General features: G+C 39.5%; 1 protein-coding gene and 1 long non-coding RNA gene across 5 annotated transcripts; one reads left to right on the plus strand and one right to left on the minus strand.

The window, feature by feature from the left end:
- The first annotated feature begins 4,032 nt into the window (after positions 1-4,032).
- Positions 4,033-16,213, plus strand: LOC103715310 (beta-glucosidase 22-like). Of its 2 annotated transcripts, none has more exons than XR_005510975.1 (13): positions 4,033-4,304; positions 4,420-4,483; positions 5,530-5,588; positions 12,306-12,381; positions 12,466-12,537; positions 13,215-13,302; positions 13,388-13,643; positions 14,616-14,731; positions 14,804-15,024; positions 15,106-15,134; positions 15,217-15,336; positions 15,532-15,625; positions 15,726-16,213. XR_005510975.1 is itself a non-coding variant. In XM_039124551.1 (13 exons), exons 1-13 carry the CDS (start codon positions 4,158-4,160, stop codon positions 15,952-15,954), a joined length of 1,554 nt encoding a protein of 517 aa, XP_038980479.1. In that variant the 5' UTR covers positions 4,047-4,157; the 3' UTR covers positions 15,955-16,213. The 2 variants fall into 2 exon arrangements, 1 of the variants encoding a protein (XP_038980479.1); XM_039124551.1 differs by having other exon boundaries at positions 4,047-4,304; positions 15,217-15,319.
- On the minus strand, positions 10,809-19,741 carry LOC120110211. Of its 3 annotated transcripts, XR_005510978.1 has the most exons (3): positions 19,375-19,608; positions 15,709-15,980; positions 10,809-11,109 (listed from the first exon to the last, which is right to left on the minus strand). It is a non-coding gene; the product is annotated as an uncharacterized LOC120110211 (long non-coding RNA). The 3 variants fall into 3 exon arrangements; XR_005510976.1 differs by lacking the exon at positions 15,709-15,980 and having other exon boundaries at positions 19,375-19,741; XR_005510977.1 differs by lacking the exon at positions 15,709-15,980 and having other exon boundaries at positions 10,809-11,089; positions 19,375-19,736.
- Between the last annotated feature and the right edge of the window lie 1,896 nt (positions 19,742-21,637).

Raw genomic sequence — 21,637 nt, forward strand, 5'->3', positions numbered from 1 at the left:
ATAGAGGTAAAATGTTAATCAGAACACAATCTATATATAACGGTGGCTGCTGTAATGGTTAATAAAAACATAATGGATAACAATAATGGTTTTTTTTTTATGGTCACTATTTTTATAGTAAAATAGATTGTTGAGAGCAGATTGTTTAATTGTTTGTGGAAGTTTTGTTTTTGTGTGCATGCACGCGCGTGCATGTGCACATGTGCATGTGTGCGTGCAATTTGGAATGCATGCATGCATGCATTCCAGCAAGCGATTTGGAGTGTTCATTGGTTCAGTCTCTATGCGTCTTTGTATGTCGATCGATATCAAAATAGTCATTGTTAATGTTGTTTCGGCTATTATTTCAATCTCTGTGTTTGAACATTGAAATCAAATCGGAGTTGAAACCAAAATAATCATTGTTAATGCTATTTCTGCTGGTTTCTCTCTCTCTCTCTCTCTCTCTCTCTCTCTCTCTCTGTGTGTGTGTGTCTGTTTCTCTCTCTGTGTTGAAACCAAAATAATCATTGATAATGCTATTTCTGCTGGTATTTCGGTCTCTTTGTGTGTGCGCGAATCAAATCCAAAATAATCATCATTAATGTTATTTCGCCTGTTATTTCAGTCTCCCTCCATGTGTGTGAATCAAAACTAAAATAATCATTATTTATGTTATTTTGGGTATTATCTCGGACTCTATTGAAACCAAATGGGATTCGAAAACAAAATAATCATTGTTAATGTTATTACGGTTGTTATTGTGGGAATCGAAACTAGAATAATCGTTGTTAATGTTTTTGTTGGGTTGTTATATTGGCCTTTGGAGGATTGAAACCAAAATAATCATTCCCTGTTTAGATTAATGCAACTCCGACAAAACTCTACTTAGCTCTTCTGAAATTTTGAAACATCTACATACCTAACGGTCCTCTTCTCAACTACTGATATCACAGAATCCATTCATCGGTCTAACGCAACGGTAGCAGAATTGTGACAGTGAACAGAGCGGTGATATGGTAGGTAATTACTAGACGTATGTCTCTTTGTATTAAAAATCAGATTTTATTCAAGAACGATATCTGTTGTGACAAAGAAAAGAAGAAAGGTTATGAAACTAAAATCTCACTAACTAATATCATTAATGAAGCAGCAAGTATCGGGTTCTACCCAATCTCCCTCTTTCTCTTTTCTGTGCCATGAGGATCTAAATCTGAAAGATATTCTTTTGAGGATTGAGAATAATCGAAAAAGAATACCAGTTCTTCACATCCTAGAATAACTATTATAATATGACAAAGGGTAAATAATGGGAATTGACTGATAATCATGGACAATGTTATTTCTGCTGTTATTTCAACCATTCATATTAAGTAGTTTTAGAAATTTAATTTCAAACCATCAGAACCTATAACCCTTGATTGACTGCATTGAGTGATATTCAAATATTCTTGAACTCTGAACTCCAGCAGAAAGAATGAATTCCTGCTCAGTATCCTTCTTCGGTTGAGCCTTTAAAGATATCAAGATATTTAGAATATAAACTTACATATGGTAAAGCCAAACTTTTGGGGATGTTTTGATGTTCTGAAGCTGAAAAGAATATTTATTTTTTGTAAAACTACTTAATATCTATAGTTGAAATAACAGCTGAAATAACATTGTCAATGGTTATCAGTCCATTTCCATTATTTATCCTTTGTTACATTATAATAGCCATTATAGGATGGGAAGAACTGGTATTTTCTACCTTTTCTCATTATTCTCCAATATTAAAAGGCATAGTTAATTATAATACAGATGAATACATAAGCACAAGAATCTCATTATCAGGGCCTTTTTTAATCCAGAATTTGGAGAATCGTTGGTTCAATTAAATAGGCCCTTAAGACAGTTGTTTGATCTGAGGATCAAACTTAATCTAAAGTTAACTACCTAGAAAAAAAAACTTAATCTAATGGTTCACTATCAAATCTTTTCTGGAACTTAATATTACTTCTCTTGCATCGCATGCCAAACAACACATGCATGCTGGTTTGAAATTAAATTTCTGCCAGTCCTTGGCGAACACTGACATTTTGCCTTGTGAAAACTACTCTTGAATTATAAAAAGATGAGACATCGTACTTTCAGCAACTACTTCCGAAAGAACCCTCAAGAAACAATGATCGAGGTCGGCCACAAAGGACAAGCTCAGCATTTGATGAAGGATGATGGCAACCTCTTCTTTATTTTTTCTCAAAAAAAATCTCTTCTTCCTAACAAGGTCACATAATTTCTAGGTGCTCGTACCAAAGTGTTGGTAATTAGAGCTTTTCCAAACAAAAAGAGGTTGCCACCACAATAGCAAGGAGGATTTTTTGCCCTCATGAATTAGATTTCACTCGCCATACCACCGGCAAGGTGAGGTTGTCGTAGCTTTTTTATTTTTATTTTAACTAAAACGGATGGTTTATACAGATCTAATACAGATACATTAAAAAAAGTCAAAATACAATATATCTCAAAACACATTAGGCAGCTCACTCTTCCCAACCCCAATAGTGCCCCCAGAGTGGTTAGCCACGTATGTAGCCATCCAATTCGCAACTCTGTTGGCCTATCTATAAACATGCATGGCTTGAAAAGCCACTCTATCATAGACCAAAGCTCTAATATCTCAGATCAGAAGGTGGCACATCCGCACCGCCAACCTCTTCTGAATCCATCCGATCATCGTAGTGAGTCTTCCTTAAGTAGCACCGCGCTACACTGCAACACTCGCTGAGCATAACTAAGCCCGACCCATGCCGCCTTCAGCTTCGCCTAAGAATTGAGGTGTCAAAAATCTGGCAACCTCCAACCGTAACCATCTTAGAGTCTAGATCTCTGATCACAAAACCAGCACCGCCCCGCCTACCACCATCAAACGTAACCATCGAAATTGACATCGGAGTTCTTTTTGAAATATGTATGTGGTCACAAATTATCCTACTTCATTATTATTCGTTTTAAAGCAACAATCCAACTCTTGAAGCTTGGCTCTCCTCCAAGAACAAGTCGTTAGGGAATATGGAGTCATTATTTTTTATTTCATTTGAGCACCTCTCTCCATTGAAGTCTCCCAGTGTATTTATCACCAAAGTGGTTTAGCTGGTCAGGAGTGGTGATTGCCATGGGTTGCCTTCGAGTAGATTGAAGCAAGCATTGGATTGAATGATCTCGAGCGTCTTGGATGGATGGGTTTCGCTCTTGCTTGTCCCAAATAATTTATTAGAATCATTAGTTGGTTGTGATGAAGTGTGGCTCTTGAGAGTGGGCTCCTTTTTTTTTTTGCTAGGAGGGGGGGAGGGACAAGCCCACCCCTACGTAGCAGCCCCCACTGGGCTTCCGTCCCGCCAGGAGAATATTCGATGCGGACAGAAATGGCCGTGTGTTGGGCATCCCAATCGGTTTTACTCATACCCTCCCTACCCATGGGCCCGGTTCAGCTACCCCTCTAGGCTCTGGCTCGAGTTCTACGTGTGAGTACATTACACCTGGCACCACCCTGACTACTAGAGATCCAAGAAGCATTTCTATGCCTCATGTCCAAGTAGTGGCTGAGCCACATTTTAATCAATGCCGCAGGGACTTAAATTTGGGATCATGAGGATAGAAATTACACCAGTACCACTAGGCTACCACCTTGGTGGCTAGAGTGGGCTCTTTGGCTGGAGTGGCAATGTGTTTGTCCAAGAAATAACTAGTCCCTCATGGAATAATTTGAGAGATTAGCTCCATACGTTTCCAACCAAAAAAAGCGGCTCCAGCTCACGTACCAGACGACAAGTTCCAAAACTACTTTTTTTTTTTTTTTTGCATTGACTTCCAAAACTACTTTGCCGTGCATCGCCACAAGTTTTTCATACGCGCTCATCATGCATGACATCAAACTTTTTGGATGCTTCTCTCTCTTTTTGTCCCTTAATTTGTCTCGTCTCTCTTCATTGTTACCTCCTAACGCATTCCCCGGAGACTGGACTTTGCCTTCAAATCTTCCATGCAAACTTTTGTCATTTTCTCAAGAAAATTCTAGGTTGGCGAAAATTTTTCCTGGTTGTGATGTCGGGCCAACTTCATGTCAGTGGAAATATAAGAAGAGGAGGCTTATAGTAACTGAACTTGGGGAGGCTCAGAAGGTCACAACTTGACGAGAGATGGAGATGAGAGGAAGCGTAGCAGCTTGGCTTCTTCTAGAGCTGCTGCTAATACTAGAGATTGATGGGGGCCAAAGTGCCCTACACTATAGTAGGGACGACTTCCCACCGGACTTCGTCTTCGGTGCCGGAACCTCGGCATACCAGGTTAGTTTCCTTTCAGTTTCCTCCTGTCTCAAACGTCACAAGATAACACAAAGACAAAAGGTGACATAGTCACTGCTGATGCTAAAAGAACAACATATGGATGCTAAACTCGTAGGTGGAGGGAGCAGCAGCTGAGGATGGAAGGAGTCCTTGCATTTGGGATACTTTTACTCATGCAGGTGATTTTTACTGCTATTTTGTATTGAACAGCAGAGGGGGGGAGCGATTTGACATGGCTGTGCTAAAGTTATGGTACCATGAAAGCTAATCAATTGAATCCACAAACTTCAGCAGTGAAGGAATGGATAATAATATATATTGGACCACCATGCTTCTGTTGCAAATCTCAAATTTTATCTTGAAGGCCCTCATGGAGAAAAAATTCTTGCTTCTAAGACGACATAACCAGCAGCCTGATACTTAAAAAAAAATCAACTCTAGGTGTTCTTTGCTTCATGCAGCCCGAGAGATTGATTGTATAGGCTATTGGTTACTACTATTCCGACTTCTTGATGCATATTTGACTGACTTATAGTTATAGTGATCTTTAACCAACTTTTAGAAGTTGGGATATCAGCCATCTCCATGAATAATTGACACTAAAATAAAACGGCAACTCAGTCTATCCCTACCGAGAGGGAACATGACAAATTTACAAAGAAATGAAACTTTTAAGTTCAGTTGTCATATTAGAACCAACATACCAAATTCTTGACTGATATGATAAATCCAAAATCAATAACAATGTTTAAGATATTGTACCTAAAATATTTAGATAGAAAACATCATTCCATATAGTAACATCATATTAGTCAATATCTCAAAATTTATCAATTATATTAGTCAAGATAACAAAAGTCGAGAATTTTCATATATTGGATTCTTATGTATCCTATATTGCACGATCCTCGCTGAGATCTTGATCGTGATAAAAACTTTTACTTTTTTTCCCAAGAACATTTCAGAATAGTTCGAACTTAATGAAGTCCTATTTCAAATATCTTCCATTATTAAATTAAATGTTTCATTGCATGTGAATAATATTCTCTCAAAAGAAAAAGATTGCCTCTGAATATATAGGCCAATAGGAAAACGCTTTCTAACTAGATGCAGCCGCTATACTCATAATCCTGCTTCCGTGCACTTTTTTAGCAAAGCCTGCATCTTTTCTTCTAATCTGAAGATAAAATAAAAAGGATTGCCATTGTTTATCATACCTTGACAGGAAAGATGCCGGACAAGAGCACGGGCGATGTGGCTTCCGATGGGTACCACAAATACAAGGTAACGGCCTCCAACTCTTCCACACGAATCTATCCTCTCAATTCTGTGATTACACCGAACCACCATTGGATATATCACTTTCCCCCTTTTTTTAATTCTTTGAGAATGTGATAATTTAGTACCCTGCCCCAACACTTAGTATATATATAAAAAAAAAACAGAATATTCATTTTGGTATCCGAGACTATAAAAAAAGAGAAGCATCCTACTATATCCATAACCATTGAAAGAATATAGATACTGATATAGATAACCAATTATCCGATCCATATTCTAGTATTCGATTTTATTTATAATCTTATTTAACTTTATATAACGCCCTTCATTTTTTTTTAAAAAAAAAAGATGATCGTATTAACATGTTTCTGACTTAATTTATCTTCTATTCAGTATTTTTTTTATTTTTATAGCTACAAAGATTAACCATCTGGCTTATATTTCTATCTATATCCTCTCTTTTTTTTTTTTGATACAATGGTAATTCACGTCAAACGAGTGTGAGTACAACCAGCAATATCAAGAGAAATAAAATAACACAAAGGTGTAGGGACAGGGTCAGACTCTGTCCACAGGACCTCCTCCAAGTAATGAGCAGCAAAAGAGGCAACCTAATCAGCCGCTTTGGTCGCCTCCCGATATACATGAGCAACCTAGATAGAAATGTAACTAGATACCAATCTCCGAAAATCCTTGAGTAATGGGTGGTCATCGCCCTACCGCTCAGCCTGCCGGATCCACTCAATCACCGTCGAAGAGCCTCCCTCCAAGATGATGCGATAAGCTCCTAGGACACTCCTCGCATAGGTGATCCCCTCCCATGTTGCCCTGAGCTCAGCTCCAATAGCAGTCATATCGCTGGTGCGCCGCCCGCCTGCCGCAATCAATCTGAAACTGTAGTCCTGAATCACAAATCCTATCTCTCCTCTGTCTCCGCCTGCTAAGACACTACTGTCAAAGTTCACCTTGAGGTGACCAGAGGGTGGGGGCTCCCAAGAGACAAAATTCAAGCAGGGCACTGTAGAAGCGGTTTGGAAACCCCAGGTGTCCCTGATTCACTCCGGTGAAGGCGACTGGGTAGCGGCAATGATCTCGGTCACATGACGAATGGTTATGTCCACCACTGTCCTTGGGGATGCCCTCCTCTCCTCAAATGTATGGACATTCCTATCCAACCAGATATGATACGCCATGTAAGCACAAGTGATGCCTCGCTCCATGGTCTCTGGTCTACTCGCCAACCTCCTCAAGTGATCCAGCAGAACCTCCGCCGACCCCACAACCTGCGGCAAGGTAACAGGCGTCCACTGCCAGACCTGTGTTGCCCGGAGGCGTCCTAGAAGGGTGTGGCTGATAGTCTCCTCCATAGTAGCACACTCCTCGCGCATCAGAGTAACTCTGACACCCCTCGTCAACACACCTCGGATCGGTAGACACCTCCAAGCCACCTTTTAAATGAATAAGGCCACTCGGAGGTGCACTTGCAGCCTCCATATCCACTTGCCCTCAATCTGCCAGGTGGTCTCCCTACCCAACAACGCCTGCAAATCTCTGGCCTGCACCCTCGCCTTCCCTGTTGGGGCACACAGCAGTTTATCACCCACCTCTCCAGCAGTTAGCGGAATAGTCAGGATTCTCTCTGCCAGCTGCTCCCCAAAGGTCTCCCGGATTAGTGCCTCATCCCATCTGCCCTCCTCAGGAATAATCAGGTCCCTGACTCTGCACCCCGTCAATCTTGCTGAATCTACCAATGTGGGTATCCTCTCCAGCGGCTGCTCGGTCACCCAGGCATCCCGAAAAAAATCAACGGACTGTCCATCGTCAATCGCCCACCTGATTGCTGGAAGTACCATCGGGACATGGTCACAAATCTCCTTCCAGATGAAGGAGGCATGTCGGCCCACCTGAAAATCAGACATCACCAAGCAATCGCCATACTTGCCTCTCATGAGGGCACATCACAAGCTGTCTGGCTCTAGCAAATACCTAGCCACGTGTCTCACTACTAGAATCTCCTGCCTCGCCACTAGGGAGTGCACTCCTAGCCCACCTATTCTGACCGGCTGACATATAACCTCCCATGCTACCAGATTGATACTACCTCTGCCCTGTCGCCTACCCCAGATGAAGTTCATGAATAGCTGCTCCATGGACCTCATCGGCGCCACCAACACTATGGTATTTGACAATAAGTATATCAACATGAAGCTGAGAACCGACCTAACCAGTGTCACCCTACCCATTATCGAAAGAGCATCCATCTGTCAACCCTCAAGGCTATGTCTGACACTGTGCTCAATGGCATAGCAGTCACTGCGACGCAAACGAGGACTAGTAATCGGAACTCCCAAATACTGCAATGTACCCTCTTGCTCCCCCACTCCCATGATCTGCTTGATAGAGCTCTTCACCTGAAGCTTGGTCTTCAGGCTAAAATAAATGACTAACTTGGCCAAGTTGACCCGTTGGCCTGAGGTGGCACAATACTTCTCCAAGACCTTCCGGATGACCAACGCCCCTTGCCTGGTAGCCCAAGCCAATATCATGCAATCATCCGCAAAAAGTAAGTGTGATATTTGAATGGTCTCCGGTCTCGGTATATAGACCTCTAGCATCTGGGTCTCCATAGCACGCCGAAGAACTCTGGACAGAGCATCTGCACACAAGATGAACAATAAAGAAGATAGCGGGTATCCCTGCCGAAGTCCAACCGAAGAGTCAATGAAGCGGGAGGGCATGCCGTTCACCAAAATGACAAAGGACGGGGAGCTAACACACCCTATCACCCAACTGATCCATCTCTCATGAAAACCAAAACTCACAAGAATGCTCCTCAGAAAGCTCCAACTCATCCTGTCATATGCCCTTTCCATATCCAGCTTGATTGCCATCAGACTCGTTCGAGATGGAGCTCTCCGGAGGTCACACATAAACTCCTGTGCAATCAAAACAGTTTCATAGATACTCCTCCCCTCCACAAAAGCACCCTACTCTGGGTTGATGATCATCGGAAGAATACTCCTCAATCTGTCTACCAAGACCTTTGTCGTTGCCTTGTATAGGGTGGTACAAAGACTGATTGGACGAAAGTGTCTCGACTCCGTCGCATCCACTCTCTTCGGGATTAGGATGACGTAAGTCTGTTTCCAATCCTCGGCCATCACAGCTGTATCGAAGAAGTGTCGCATAGCCTCGATCACATCCTGACGGACTACCCCCCAAAATCATCTAAAGAGTGGGAGAAAATCGTCCGGCTTCGGTGCCTTGTCCTCTGCTAAGGACCGGACAACCTCCTGGATTTCTTCATTAGACACTAGCCTGATCAGGGTTTCATTCTCCTCCTCCAATACTAAAGTCTGGGGCACCGGCATAGGGGGGTCTCTTATTGTCTTTCTGCTCTATCCACCTAGCCTTGAAGAACTGGTCGAGCACCCATCTGATGGCCTTCAGATCCTCTGTTAGCTGTCCATCAGTACCCCTCATCACTCTGATCATGTTCCTTTGCCTCCGGATGACCGCAGACTGGTGGAAGAATCTGGTGTTCCGGTCCTCCTCCATAATCCACTGAATCCAGAATTTCTGTCTCCACAGAGTCTCCTGTTGCCAAAGAAGAGAGTCATGAGTGGCCAACTTGGATCTGAGCTCCCTCAGGTCCTCCGTCAACCCTCCATTATGCTCCTCCTAGGCCTGTAGATCTCCAACAGTAGTTTCGACCTCCTCGAGCCTCCTGAATATGTTTCCCACCTCCTCCTGGTTCCAGCACCTCAGCCGTTGCTTGGTAAGCTCAAGTTTGCGGGAGACTCTGTACATGGCATCTCCTCTCACCGATAGGTGATCCGGGGCAGGTGACTCACGCAGAAGTCTGGATGATTCTGCAACAATCCTGCCGTGGCGAAGACTTTGTCCAACCTCTCCCAAACTCTAGCGCCTCCCTGTTGATTGTTGTACCCGGTGAATCCATACGTTCAATATCTGGTTTGTATCAATATCTATTTAAAATAAATATAAATATAAATATTCGTATCCAATTAATATATGTATTTGTATCCATATTTGCAAAATATAAATGGATATGGATATAAATATACCAATATCTAATTTTCAGCAATATCCGTGGGACCAAAACTTCATCTGATAACTAAACAATCAACTTTTTGGTTCTCCAACCCTGAATAGAATAAGCTACAATGCAGCAAAATGCAGCCTGCAATTTCAAGGGTTTGACAACACTAAATTCCACCTATATGCTGAACAGGGGGAAATAGCAACGGACACTGGTCTGCTGACTAAAATTTTGCCAACGTTAGTGTAAATGGTATCAGACATACACGTATTGTAGAAAAAGAGCAACCATACCTGCTGTGAGAGGCACCATGTTATATACTTAGCAAGCTCCAGTCATGATTCATTCAAAACCCTGCCCAAGATAGGAACTGAGGCTTAGAACACTTCTACTTTAATGGTTTCAGGCCACTTCCATTTTATTCTATATATAATAATGGAGGAAAAGGAAGAACATTTTCCTTCCTAACTTGTTCTACCCATTTGGAACTTCTGCAGTGAATCAGCGAAGATATCAATACTCTTGCTGCTTGCACCATTTCCAACTACAATCAGATCTTTGTCCTTGCATCTTCCATTCAGATTTTCTATTTTTCTTTCTTTTTAGAACTAGCAACCTAGAGGCAGAATGAATACTGGATGGAGGCCAGGATTGAACATAGGCCCCTTGAGTCAAAAAAAAAAATACCTCTTGTTTGGTTGGAGTTTTCAAAGGAGAGAGAAGAAAAGTAGCATTTCCATGAGAATAAGATCTCTATGTTTCATGGAAAAAAAAACCCATGAAAAACATGTGAAAGCTACTTTTTCACCGGTTGGAAATTGGGGTTCTTTTTTTTTCCCAAAGTACCCTTTAAGTCATCAAAATCCATGGATAAGATTTTCCCTTTATTAAGAGTATAATAGGTATTTCATATAAATTTTTTTCAAAAAGTAAATGTTCAACCAAATATAAGCCACTCCGTAATATGCCACTTTCTCATGATCAACCAAATATACCAAAACCATTTTCTCAAGCATTATATTTTCAGAAATCTTCTCAGTAAAAATATTATAGTGAGAAAAAATTCTTTCCACGAACCAAACGAGTCTAGAAGAATATATTGCGCTCAAGCCTAGCTCAAACTTAACCCAATATATATTCTTGTTGCGCTTATTTGTAAATTACCAAACCACAGCGAGCTTGCTATCAAGCCAAGCCAAGCTGCCATTTCATTTTGCAAGTTTCAAGAGTTTGGCTTATGTGGAGCTTCAGCCTGCATATGTTTACATGTTTGTCATAAAAAAATAGCATGATTCTTTTGCAGGCCAATACAAGAAGAAAGGTTTGAAACATTTACATTTTTTATGAGAAAATTTAGCAGGTATTAGATGCAGCCTGAACTTGAATCAATAAGATCCCTTTCTTCTTATCCTTCTTTCTTGACTTTCACTTCCCCAATTTACTGCGCATGTGTCAATGGTCCTTGTCAAAATACAAGACATAATTAACCAAGTAAGACGTTTTTATGTATTGATGAACAGAAAATAGCACCATCTTCATGATAGCAAAATACTGATGAAGACTCTTCAAATCCTATTATAGTTAAAATTATATATACATCAAACTTTTCCTCTTTGTTGCACCTATTTTTTCTAGTTAAAGATTATAACTCTATTTGAATATATGGAGTCCTTTTTTTTTTGATGAAAAGGGAGGGAGACCCACCCCTATATTTCATTAAGGTAATCAAGGAGTACAAGAAGAGAAGAGCACAAAAGCTGGAAAATCCCATACTTCCATTAAATAAGACTCTGAAATTCACAACTTAAAATTCCAAATACCTCCCATACAAACCATATACCTCATTCAAATTTAAAACTTAAAATTCAAATTTTGACTGCAGTCTACTCCACTACTGGATGACTTGCCAAAGATTAGTGCATAGATAAGCATGCAGATTAAGACACTGAAAAACATCAAGAAAGAGCACAACTAGACCATCGATGCCAGTAAAGCAATCTGCTAATTGAGCTCTCATAGAGAGAGAAGGGAGAGGGGAAGGAAGGGAAGTTGAGACTAATGGGAGGCATTCACATTGAAGAGAAAAAGGAAGGATAGCATGGGTAGAGAGTGACCATCGCAGAGAGAGAGAAAGAGAGCATGAGGAAGGAGCAGATGGGACAAGCAAGGATGAAAGAGAGAAAGATAGATAGAGGGGCTCGGATTTGAGAGCATTGTAGCCAACGACTAAATCTTATCAGCAACGGTAGCAGAAAATAAGGGACGAGGGATGAAGATAGGAAGGGAATAAGAGGAGGGAGAGGGGGAGGGAGAGAGAGAGAGAGAGAGAGGAGGGGGGGGGGGGGGGGGGGGGGGTCCAGCAGCGGACACCTTCTCTAGGAGAGCTTGGGGAAATCTGTTGTTCGGTCGAGGAGTAAAATATATGGAGTCATTTATGGTCCATGCCTAGATACCATTATTTGCATCTTGTAATGGTGAACTGTGGGTCTCATCTTCTAAATGCATAGTAACTTAGCTTTTGTGATCAGAATTTTTTAAGGAAAAAACAAAACAGCCTGAAGAATTGAGATGTAAAGTCATGCATCAAACCTTTGCAGCAAAGATGTGAATCTACGATTGTTTGTCACACTTTTCTAACTTCCAATGTAATCTTTCAGGAAGATGTCAAGCTTATGACAGATACAGGACTGGAGGCCTACAAATTCTCCATCTCTTGGTCAAGACTTCTCCCAAGTATCACAAACAAACCAATGCTTCTGATTACAGCTGTGCACTATAAAAATGTTCCTTACTTGTGTGCTGTCTCTTATTTTGTAGATGGGAGAGGAGCTGTCAATCCAAAAGGCCTTGAGTTTTATAACAATCTCATCAACGAGCTGTTAAAACATGGTCAGCTCAGTTTGTTCTAATTTGCTCTTATCAGTTTATTGATAAACGAAATTCAAAATTACGAAGTCACAAAATTCTAAAGCCATACATTCTTTGTTGTGTGCGTCATACCATAAAAAGGCACAAGAGATCAACAGTGGGAAATACATGTCAATTAAGTTATCAAAAGCTCTAAAAATTGCTCAGCCTTTCCATAAACGACAGTTTCAGTAACTTTCTGATAAATTAGCCACACTACAACATACCTCTCTCACCTTTCAGGGAAAGGATCATCAAATGAGTCAATTTCACAGGCAAGACTAACCATACCAAGAAGGTGTTACTCTGTGCCCTTTGAAATGGTGCTCAATTTCTACTAAGATAACTTCAGTCAGGCATGGTTGTTCATGAAAATCAGATGGATGACAGTAAAATAAATGTACTATCAAAAAATCTAACATAGAGTCGGACAAGAAATAGAACACCATCATCACATAAGTAATGCCTGATGTTTCAACATCACGTAAAGACTATCTCACTATATGAATATATATGAGAGGATGAGAACTGAAACCAGGTGTCAGTTCTAAGTGTAAATGTCGTACCGTAGATACCGAAGATGTCAATCTTGTGCTCCTAAGATGAACTGCATTTGATTATATCTTCTTCTCAGTTCTGTTTTCTTTTGAATGATATAGGAATTCAGCCACATGCTTCACTCTATCATCTAGATCTTCCCCAAGTACTTGAAGATGAGTATGGAGGATGGCTGAGCCCTAAGATTGTGTAATCCTTTTCTTATTTGATGTTCTAAACTTTCCTACCAAAATACAAGTGATCTAATGTCCTAACCCCTTCAAATTGATAACAGAGATGATTTCACAGCATACGCAGATGTGTGTTTTAGGGAATTTGGTGACAGAGTTTCCCACTGGACCACCATTATAGAACCCAACATCATGGCGATTGCTGCCTATGACAGCGGAACATTCCCACCCAATCGGTGTTCTTATCCATTTGGCATCAATTGTACAGCAGGCAATTCCAGTGTAGAGCCATACATCGTGAATCACCATGCCCTACTGGCACATGCATCAGCTGTCACACTGTATCGGACTAAATATCAAGTAAGTCATTTTGTTCAAATCATTTTCTTAAATTAAGTATCAATTCTAGTGACTTCCATAAGGGGCCAGGCTTCTATCAACATACATCTATCTTTCAGAATGGAAAAGCAGAAGTGTTTGAGTGAATGCTTTATAATTGTGAGGACACGCTTCCAAATTTATGCAGTTGCAAAGGTGTTGAACCCTCCAAGAAAACATGCTAAATACGTATATTATAGAACCATAGACAGACTCTATCTGTACAGTTCATATACATGATTGTAATAGGGGTGAATTATCTGCGAGTGGCGAAAACAGGTGTCACATTTTTTAAATAAAGAATCTACTATAATGAATGTTCAAAAGATATTAGTGACTAAAAATTTAAAACAGGATGGCTCTCATCTCTTCATTGATTATCCAAAGAATGTTTTGTTCAGGTCATAATCTCTCCAGGAAAATGCTCTACTCTAATGATTCCGAATTTGGTACAGCATCGAAAACGGCACAAGCAAGTCATTGAAATGTTGTATTTAACCTAGAGTAATGTATCATAACGAAAATTGAAGACATCTACTTGTTTAACACCTTGAAATGCAAGGCTAAATATGACCATTAACATATAACTTTTATTCTGCCTATAACTATGACTAACGAGCTTTAAGAGCCTACCAATTTGGTTAACTTTTAGTTTTCATTCCTTGCCATTCAAACCCACTGCACGAGACATCCTTATACCGAGCTTCTATGAATTTTGTTCTCACAGCTTCTGAGTGAGGTTTCCTCCTCCTTTCTATCCTAGTTCAAAGTCAATATTTATGAAGAATTTTCAGTTCATGCATACAGCACTATGTAGTTTTACTCAGTTCTTCTTGACAACACTATCATTTTATTGGAACAATATCCATATAATAGTCTATCAAATTTCATTAAAAATGCATGCTTTAGATCAAGAAAGAAGGGAGGCAATGCTGCTGACATCCTTAAATTCAGGTTATGCAAAATGGCTGGATAGGCTTGAATGTGTATACTTTCTGGGCTTATGCATTTACAAACTCCACAGCAGATGTTCAAGCAGCCCAAAGATCATTAGACTTCATGATAGGCTGGTAAGGGAATAGCATGTATAGTACCCACACTGATATGGATATAAGCAGCTGACCTCCTAGCATCCACTTCAGGATCATAAATCCCCTAGTATTTGGAGACTACCCTGAGGTCATGAAGAAAAACGCTGGTTCAAGGCTACCATCCTTCAACAAAGACCAGTCCAAACAAGTGAAGGGTTCATTCGACTTTGTTGGTCTGAATCACTATTTTTCGGCATATGTCAGTGATAACTCCAATGGTTCCAGGACAGATCTTCGAGACTACAATGCAGATATCTTTGCAAAATTCACAGGTTTGGTTTCCTTGCATTGGTAATAGGCTGATGGAGACTATGTGGACTGTACTCTAACCAATGGCTGATATCTCATTGCAGTATCAAAGAATATAACACCCACTGATCAGGTAAAAGTGCAAATGATTCCTTTATTGAATGCTGGTTACTAGTTCACTACTTGTTGTGGCTGACTCAGGTGTTTGAAATCAGCTTATCCCAGTTCCTGCACCAGCAGATCCCCAAGGGCTGCAATATATGTTGGAGTATCTTAAAGAAGCCTATGGAAATCCTCCCATTTATATCCAAGAAAATGGTCAGTCCGCTTCCAAGGTCATGAGGCACCTCCTAAAATCTTCAACTTTTCAAAAATCAAACAGTTATTAAAATATGTCCTGGAAAACCTTTGTTTGAAGTTTTTATACCCCCATAAACCATGCTTTTTGAATGTGTCAACCACCCTAAGTGTCTGAGGTGAGGCTTGAATGTCTGATGTCTATGTCTGCAACAATGCATTTTTGCCCTCAGGTTATGGAGTAGGAATATTCAACGACACAATCCATGACACCGCCAGGATAGATTTCTTGAGTGGCTTCATTGGAAGCACACTAGATGCTGTCAGGTAACGCTGCTGTCTTGATGATATACACTACAAGCCACCAAAACAAAGAGCAGGAAAAATTATGCTGTAAACCTTTTAAACACCTTGTTCATTTCTGCAGGAATGGATCGGATGTGAGAGGATACTTTGTGTGGTCATTTTTAGATGTATTTGAGCTCTTGGCTGGGTATAGATCACGCTTTGGGCTCTACTTTGTGGATTTTGATGATGAGAAGCGTGAAAGGGTTCCAAAGCTCTCTGCCTTTTGGTACTCCAACATCCTCAAGAAGAAGCAAGATATGAACATAGAAAGGACTGGTCTAAATGCCACCTCTCATGCTCAGCAGTGAGACTGCTTCAGATTATCCCTTTTGGCCTACAATGGAGAGGAGAGCGAGAAGTCAATGCACACAGCTACCTTCTGCCAAATCAGATTATGTGTGATGTGCACTCCCTAAATGGCTCAGTAATTCAAAGTTATGAGATTAATAAGTTATAATCAGCAGGGAAAGTTACAATCCAGTTGCATGTAAATGTTCAGTAAGCTATTTCAGTTTCCATGCAGTGGCATTTATGCTATCAATGCACTTCTTCCCTTATATTTTCACACCAGCACACCAGTTATTCTTGTGACAGGACAACATATCTTTTCCTGACACCTAGAATCATTTTCAGTCATTTGTCTGTTAAACATTTTGATAGAGACTTGGGGAAGCCTTGCAGAACAAAACTTAAAAAAAAAAAAAAGAATTGGTGGGTTATATCCAATAAGTATAGCATCTATCGGATATGGAAAAGAAACCCCAACCAGAAGTATAATATTTTGATTTCCTACACTAATAATTGGAACCCCAACCTCATAGGTTTGAGATGCTGAAACTATAGAGGATTGATGCTTAGATCATGGAATAGTTCTCACACCAATGTTTATCTCATAATTCAAAGAAGAAACAGATTTTTTTTGTTTTCCTTCTCCACCAATAATGCAAATGTAAACATATATTCTATTCCATCTGAACATAACAGATCTGCACAGAATTCACACAAACACTTTACATGGCCAAGTCGTATTTCATAGTGCCGCTCTGTGGAATCTCTTGGCTCATTTGATGTCAAGATTTTGGCTGTTGCCACCAAGAGTGGAATCTTATACTGATCTACACTCTAATATAGACAAAAAAAAAAAATTAAAAGAAAAACTTTACATAGGACAAATGATAACAAAGTAATGAAAAACATGTCAAAAGTCAGATCAGATAAAAGGGGATATACTAATAAAAAATGTTCTTTTTTTTTTTAGTTTACTCATCCTTAGTTTCAAATATAATTTTGTCATGCAAATAGGTCTCTAAAATAATAATCATAACAAAGTGCATAGTTGCATACACTATTTGACACATCTGTCTTGTACCATGCCCAACAATATACTTCCGCATGACTTTCTTTTGGCATTTTGCTAAATTTAACACAAACAGTCAAAACTTTTGTTCTACCCCAAGCACAGCATTTTAAAGATATGAGCTTTTTTAAGAAGTTAAGATGCGTCAACTTATATACAAATCTCAATTTAATTATGTTTCTTATTCGATTCAAGCATCAATATTTTTTCAAGCTCAAATCCATAATTCCAGCTACAGAAACAGCTTGCTACAAGCCCGGTATTGTCCAAAATACTGCAAAAAAATCCGACAAATTAATGACATTTTGTCATCAATGTTCCAACATGATAAGTTCAACAATGGTGACACCTACAACTATTCACAAATTTTAGCAATGAACCTATAAAGTCTTCAACCTTGCTTATAACTTTGTATGCCCAGACAATGCTTAAATTAGTTAACTACATGCGATTGTGAGCCTTGAAAAACCTCAATCACATAAATACAAACATAGGGCCAGCATCAGAGAATGGCTTTCTCATGACAAAACCTGTACTTGACATAACTTGAATCCAAATATTTGACACTAAAACCCTTGTTGCATGGCAGAATCTGCTAAAAATTAGGAGTCACTAAAACAGTATCTCCTTTGGAATATATACAATCTATGGCATATTCTAGCATTACATATTTGTACTCCAAAATAAATATAGTTTAAAAACATATTCTCATAGCTATGACTTGGTCATGATTTCAGATTAAGCTCTTAACTCTAGTGTCCAGACAAAGACCAAATTGCAATCATTTCAACCTTATGTAATGCAATCTTTGCTTTAAATTCCGTAAAACCCCTGTTTGTTCACCTTAAATGAGTGATTTCCTTTTCTCATGATATCAGCTGACCCCGTACATCTACTATTTCGTATACCAAGCATCAAATCACAAAGATCATTGTACAAAGAAACCTCAACTATTAAATCCAATATATAATCCCACAAACATATAGAAATATATTACCAAAAATTATCAAATTAGTTGTTTATCTGAGGATAATTCGGAGAATCATTTGGCGAAGAGAAAATTACCAGAAAATTCAGTTTTTTTGGAGAAAGTTGTTATTTTAGACCCAAGGGAAGAGGATTCCACACCGGCTAGCTTGCGTTGTTCCCTCGTCCATGGAGGTGGCGGCGCCGCCGCGTCCTCGGTGGCGAAGAGGCCTCCTCGAGGGGGGAGGGTGGATCGCCGCCGCCCAGGTCTCGTCAATGGAGGAAGACGAAGAGGAGCCTAGACTTGGGGAGGGCGTTAAATTAAAGAAACTTTTTTTTATTCAGACCTGTAAATGGGTTCTCATTTCTTTGCAGATCCCTTTGTTGCACGTTCTACATAGGGGTGCAATGGGGTCGGGTTAGATCAGGTCATGAGTAACCCCAACCCAACCCGGTTCCTTGTTCGGGTTCTAGTTTTGGACCTAGACACAACCTAATAAAAGATCGGGTCGGGTTGGTCCATGTATAACCCGGACCCGACTCAAAAAAATTCGGATCTGGGTCGGGTCGGGTTATCATCCACTCGCATATAATCTACTACAACATTTAGCATGAGGAGTTATGTTAAAATTGTTATGGTTCATTTATTGGTTATATTAAGATGTACAACAAATAATAGATGATTAAACCATACAGGTGGATTATAAGGCACGATACATTTAGATTCATTCCTGCGCCCATCCTGGTTGTAGAAATAAAAAGAAAGGAGGGAAAAAATAAGATATGGAGAGATGAACTGGAGAGAATATCGAAGGAAATATTACCTTTCTCAAATGAGTTAGTTACAACAATGGTAAATGGACTTGTTAAGAGGGAGAGAGGGGGGAGTTCTTAAATTTTGGCAATGAGTTAGATACAACAATGGTGTCTTTTGCTTCATTCTGTATTTGCATTAGGAAAAACATCAAATGACTGATATGAACCCATAAAATTATTAGCAGTTCAATAAAGGTTCTTCAAATTTTCAGTTCATCCTGTAAAACAAAGTCAAGAAATTCAAGCAAAGCCTATAGCACTAAGAGAACAGGTTTTGTTGGGGTTTAAATCCCAATGTCATAGCCACATCAAATATCTACTTTCTAACCGCGTCTTCTCCAAAAAAGGAAAGCAACAAGGGTTTGCCTACTGTTATCTTGCAAATCTCCCTCAGTTCGTAAAAGTATAAATCCAAGAGAAGTAAAGGGTTTTGTTCATTTCTAGATGCGAAAAGAATGAAATCACCGATGAGTTCTATCGAGCTTCAATTCCTAAGCTAAGAACCGCATCAAGATTGGATTTTTCTTTTTTTATAAAAAAAAACTAGGTCTTGCTCAGAAAGAACAATAATAAAGATGCGCGCAGTCACCTTACGGTTCTCTCCTTCTTGAGCTCCATCTCATCGTCAACTCTCTTCGATCCAAACATCGCTTCGAATCCGATCGAACTCATGGAGGATCTACAGACGACCTCGACATCGAGCAAACTCTTGAAGAACTTGTGCAACCCTTATCATTACTCCAACAAGGGGCACTAGAATGCCAAGTGGAAAAGGGAAACTTGGAAAATCAAATGGCTAACTGGCTAAGCCTAAAAGCTTGAAGCAATGAAGAGTGGAGCGATTTTTCCTACGGCTGCGACATATGGGCCTGCGGGCCGAAATGGATAATTTGGGTTTGAATCTGGTTGGATCGGGTCGTTGGATAAACGATCCAAAATTGATCCAAAAAACAATGAGTCGGGTCGGGTCCAGACCGGGTCCAGATTCAGTAAACCTAGATCCGACCCGAAAAATAGAACGGATCCAATTTTAGAACCCAACCCGGTCCCATGGGTCCTCTAAAATGGGTCGGATCGAATCTAACCGAGTCGGGTCAAGTTGGTTCCTGGGTCAACCTGACCCATTTGCAGCCTTAATTCTACGTAAAGAGGCCGCAAAACACTACAATTTCTTTTGCAATCAGTTAGAACCTAGAACATAAAATAAAATAAAATCTTGTAGGTTCCTGTATAATGTACGTGTTTGGGGTGTATTTTATGCGTGGAAAGTAGGATTTATCTTGCCAATGATCATCAACGTGTCATGATCGAGTTTGGAATATCTTATGAATTGTGAGATAAATGATTTCATGATAGATTCGTGTGAAGGAGGATGAATTTTATTTTTCCGCACAAAACATACCATCCCTAGCCACAATGTACATATTAATTTACCAAAAAGTGATTATTTACCTTTGCAAAAAACCTTTAATGAAAAAAAAAGCTTACAATGTTCTACCCTTAAAAATGCAATACGGAGGAAGCAGCAAAAAGATAAATTATTTTTAGGTCCTCCTAGAAACTATGGATGGCAATTATAATTTTGTCAACTCAATTCACAAACAACCCACTTTAAATAGGTTTGAATTTGATATAAATAGGCTTAGGTTATAAATGGATCAACCTATCTATGCCTATTTATTAAACAAATCAAGTTTAAGTTTACACTTTCGATCTATTTTAATATGTTTTAACCTATTTAATAATTAGATCTGGTCATGACATGATCCATTTAACTTGTTTAAGATCTGTTTAATTTGTTTCCATCCTATCTAACCCAAATTGCTTAACTTGTTTAACCATTTAAATTTATTTAATCTACTAAAAACTCTCTTGGCTGTCTCTCATGAAAAAAAAATACCTTTTCTTTTCTTTTTCTTATAAGTATTATATTACCTATGCATGTCTATAAAAGACCCAAGTTGAGCTGCTAGTGGACACAAAACAAGATAAGTCAGTAGGCAATGTTTGCTCCAAAAACCATAGAACTGGATAGCGTCCAGGTCTCAATACAAGAAAAGAATATCATAACAATCTTCATTTGTTAGTTGAGCGACATGATCACAGGGCCAATGCGCAATTCAGACCTTATTTATGTAAGGCTGCAGGTTTTTTAAGCCAATAACAATACCTTAATGGAAAAATTTCTTATGTGTGGTCAATTTTAGATGCTGGTTGAACTATTTTTGTTGTTTTCTTCAGAAAGCAATGGAGCATACTCTTCTGTATTGTGATGATCAAGATCCAAATACCTGGAAATGCACTATCAAATATACAAATCCAGAAACTTTAGTTGCCAAGAAGGACCTTGCAAGCCCCACTATATCGTTTCGGCTTGTTTCAGCGTCAGCTGTTTTGGTGCATCCATTGGTGGATGTTGCCAGCCAAAGTTAAGCAGCATTTACTAAGCTACAAGAAGTTCTGCATACATGATTTAAGGTTCCATTTGATTCAGACATAAAACAATAGTAGGTCTAGAATAAGACTGTTCCTCACACATGGGTTAAGGAAAGTAGAAATAAAACAAGAATATTTATTCCAATCAAACCTACTTATTCTTATTCCGAAAGGGCTGCACTAATCTTACTTATGAAAAAGGCTCTTGTTAACCCTTCTCTTTTTGCATGGACAAAGTATGCTAAATCCTAGAGCTGTTCTAATCAGAATAAAAATTCTGCCAAACCAAAAAAAAAAAAAAAAAAATTGTATCACTTTTTTCTCCTTTATTATTGTCTTTAGCATGTCTGTGTTCGAGTATTTTTTTTCCCTTAAGCTGATTTGGTGACTTTATCAACTTTGCCAACTTGCATTTT

This window comes from Phoenix dactylifera, chromosome 3 (assembly GCF_009389715.1).
Source record: "Phoenix dactylifera cultivar Barhee BC4 chromosome 3, palm_55x_up_171113_PBpolish2nd_filt_p, whole genome shotgun sequence".
NCBI lineage: Eukaryota > Viridiplantae > Streptophyta > Magnoliopsida > Arecales > Arecaceae > Phoenix > Phoenix dactylifera.

Excerpts from the sequence above, each read along its gene's own strand:
- LOC103715310 (XM_039124551.1), top strand. The coding sequence starts at position 4,158 with ATGGAGATGAGAGGAAGCGTAGCAGCTTGGCTTCTTCTAGAGCTGCTG. Across the intron at positions 4,484-5,529 it reads GGATACTTTTACTCATGCAG|GAAAGATGCCGGACAAGAGC; the intron begins GTGATTTTTACT and ends ATACCTTGACAG. Across the intron at positions 15,320-15,531 it reads CATTTATATCCAAGAAAATG|GTTATGGAGTAGGAATATTC; the intron begins GTCAGTCCGCTT and ends TTTTGCCCTCAG.